The sequence below is a fragment of the Nestor notabilis genome, unplaced genomic scaffold (assembly GCF_000696875.1).
Source record: "Nestor notabilis isolate BGI_N333 unplaced genomic scaffold, ASM69687v1 scaffold7431, whole genome shotgun sequence".
NCBI classification, from domain to species: Eukaryota; Metazoa; Chordata; class Aves; order Psittaciformes; family Psittacidae; genus Nestor; species Nestor notabilis.
In genome coordinates this window covers 34,245-37,253 of record NW_009915065.1, presented here as the reverse complement: position 1 = coordinate 37,253, position 3,009 = coordinate 34,245, and the positions used below count along the sequence as shown (strand labels likewise).

Below are 3,009 nucleotides of genomic sequence, written 5' to 3'. Positions count from 1 at the left end.
GAATGCCACCTACTTTGGACCAGAGGACATAAGGAACTATCACCTTTGCAGCCCCTGCTTTTGACCCAAATTAGCAAATTTTGTTTCATTTAACGAAAGCAAAACTGCATTTCAAACAAGTTTCTTAACATTCAGGTTAAATTTGAAAGCCTCCTAAACATTAGATACCTAAACATTAGTATAGGAATATTTAATCTACCTAACAGTCTACAATCTATATAGTCACTATTTTGCTTTTTATCTTCCAGCATTCTTCCTTTTCTTCTTTCTACTTATCACTCAACTGTGAGGCTTTGAAACAGAGATGTCATCTTCTTTGTTTGTACTGTGCACTGCGCATCCAGATTGTAGTCATGGCTATAACCTTTAGACATTGCAACACCACACACAATCTCTAAAATAGCAATTTGAAGGGCATTATGAGACACCAACAGCAGAAAAGTGTGATGAGCTGCTCGGTAGTATTCAGCCTACTCACGTCAGAATTCAGAATGGTTTCAGAACTGTTTAAGTATTAAAGCAATGTTAAAACACTATGTTCCTCAGATAATAAGCAGGAACAAGCTGATTATTATCTTACATCAGAATGAGGTTGACAGGCAACAAGCAGTGTTTCAACCACTTGCACGATGGATGATACCTGAGGCTGGAAAGGCTTTTTTATCAAAAAATAATCTTCAATCATTTTTCACAGTTAAAACCCACCAAAATACCCACTGTGCTTTAACAAATGGACTAAGTCAAAAGGACAGCCACCAAATTTTCAAGTCTCTTTAGTTGGAGATTTTCACTGTTGCTTTGGCAGTGCAACATCTCGGGGTTTTTGCCTGATGTAGATACATAGCAACTACCTACCAATAAGTTTCATGACATTGCTGTAATTCCCTCTGTTTAGAAAAAAAATCCTACTTGAGGATGGATTTTATTTTGGTAAGTGGGCTGTGGTTTAAAAGAAGGGGTTTTTTTGTTGTTTCAGTTTTCAGTTACTTTGTTGTGTTGTTTTGGGTTTTAAGAGAATTCTGTCTACCACCTACTTATGCAACACAGAATGCTAAAGCAAAGCAATTAACTTTTCAAAAAGCATAATGCTATGAACATTTTTTATGCCGTCACTTTTTGGCAGATATTGGGGAACAAAGTACATACCCACAATCCGGAGCTGGGCACCACCTACAATCAGGATCCGCAACCAGCCAGCGCCTAAGCATAAACTCTTCGTATTTTTCCATCAGGATGTCATCATTTAGTATCAAACGAATATCATGAGGATTAAATCGTTCTGAGCATTCTGGACAGCTGATATTAACTCTGCTCTCAGAGATTTCTATCCGGAGATACTGACGCAAACAATCCACACACGATCTATGGTGACAAGTCATTATCTCCGGGAACCTGTCCTTGGAGTGCCGCAAAAGGCACAAGGGGCATTCCATGAAGTCTCCACTTGGTTTGCTGCTAGAGGTTGTTCCGTTATCAGAAGAGGTACATGTGGAGAAAATAGAGTTCTTGTCTGTACACATTTCTGAATGAATACTTTCAATACTTGCAATTCCATCAACACCTCCATTTAAATCCCTAGACTTGCGTTTTGTGTCTTTTTTTCTCCGAAAAAGAGAGCCCAATGAAATTCTTCTTTTCTTTGGTGCCTTTTTAACTGATGGCAAGCTCACAGAGGAGGCAGAAGACTGGAGGTCCCGATCAGAACCCATTTGCCGATGTAAACTCATGTCTAGGTCACTCATCAGAAATGGGTTAAATTTCATATGCAATGCTAATCATTTTTAAGGATCAAAATAACAGAGTCAGAGAATACAGGCATATTATTACGTAATCCAGTTTGAGAGGCTTCATGCAGCAAATTCACATGTATCCGCTTCCAGCATATTCTTCAGAGGAATTCCCTGTAATAGGAGGAAAGATGAAAAAGGAAACAAAAAAAAAAAAAACAAACACAGATTAAAATCACATCCATCACTTTCGGTTCTGAAAGGCCACAGCACTCTAATGACTTGTTATTCATATTACTACCATCTTCTCACCATCTGACACGACACTTTTTCTGTCAGCTTGTTCTATCCTTTACATCCTTCTCATCTTAACAAGCCTGAAATTTCCCTGTGGTCAAGGAGTATCTTTGTTACACTTAAGAAAGTGCTGAGAACGGCATCTTCACTCCCCTGCTCCCTAAGGGAGACGGTGTGTGTGCGTGTGTAGAAATTACCATAACCCAAGGTGACAACTAACTGTGTAACAAGTTCTTCTGTAAAGCCTAGTTAACAGGCTTACAGTATTAGAAACTTTCTGTTTTCTCTACCTTACACTTTCAACACATGCAATAAGGTCATGTACAAACCCTATATAGTTAATTAAAAGAAAGATGTGTGTATTTGGAATCCATTTAGACTTTTTTTTTTAATCACGGTGGCTAAACAACTCAAGATATTCCCCAAATGTAAGGGTTTACAGGGAAGTATCCAGACACATTTTTCTCATGTAAGGCACCTGAATATTTGAGGAAGCAGAGCTACATAGTGAAGTGACAGCCAATGTGGTCTTGCCCTTCCTTCAATTTCCACGCTGCTATTCAAGCAATCGCTAGTTAAGGTGGCAACATGTGAATTTCTCATTATACTGACTATATATATACACATATATTAAAAAAAAAAAAAAAAAAAAAAAAGGCACCCCCAAACCCCAGATTCTCATCACACATAAAGCTTCAACTATTCCCAACTATTTCCTGTCTCCAGGTCAGGATCATCTTGACTGGGTCAAGACTAGCAATTTTCAGAGGAAGGCTGACCAGTAGCAGGAACACAAATCCCTCTCTGAAGAAGAAACACAGAAATAGCCCATGGGCTGTCCAGCTTGCCAGATCAATGCGTGCAGCAAACCCACTGCTGGGCCCTCTGCAGACTACTGTAGCTTGATGTTACACACATACCAGCAGGTAGCCAAGTCAACAGTACTCTATTTATACTATCATCCAGTACAGTAAGTAGTACCCTA

At 39.0% G+C, this 3,009-nt stretch overlaps 1 protein-coding gene across 2 annotated transcripts in view; it reads right to left on the bottom strand.

Annotated features, from left to right (window-relative positions):
* RNF19A (ring finger protein 19A, RBR E3 ubiquitin protein ligase) overlaps positions 1-2,289 on the bottom strand; it is a 20,243-nt gene extending 17,954 nt beyond the window's left edge. Inside the window, exons 1-2 of one of the 2 annotated variants that reach the window (XM_010023938.1) lie at positions 2,270-2,289; positions 1,147-1,737 (exon numbers count right to left, since the gene is read on the bottom strand). In XM_010023938.1, the coding sequence (XP_010022240.1) occupies positions 1,147-1,727 (581 nt within the window). In that variant the 5' untranslated portion in view covers positions 1,728-1,737; positions 2,270-2,289. Of the gene's footprint in view, positions 1-1,146; positions 1,904-2,269 lie in introns of those variants that run through there. The other variant, XM_010023937.1, reaches the window with a different exon arrangement.
* Positions 2,290-3,009: the final 720 nt, after the last annotated feature.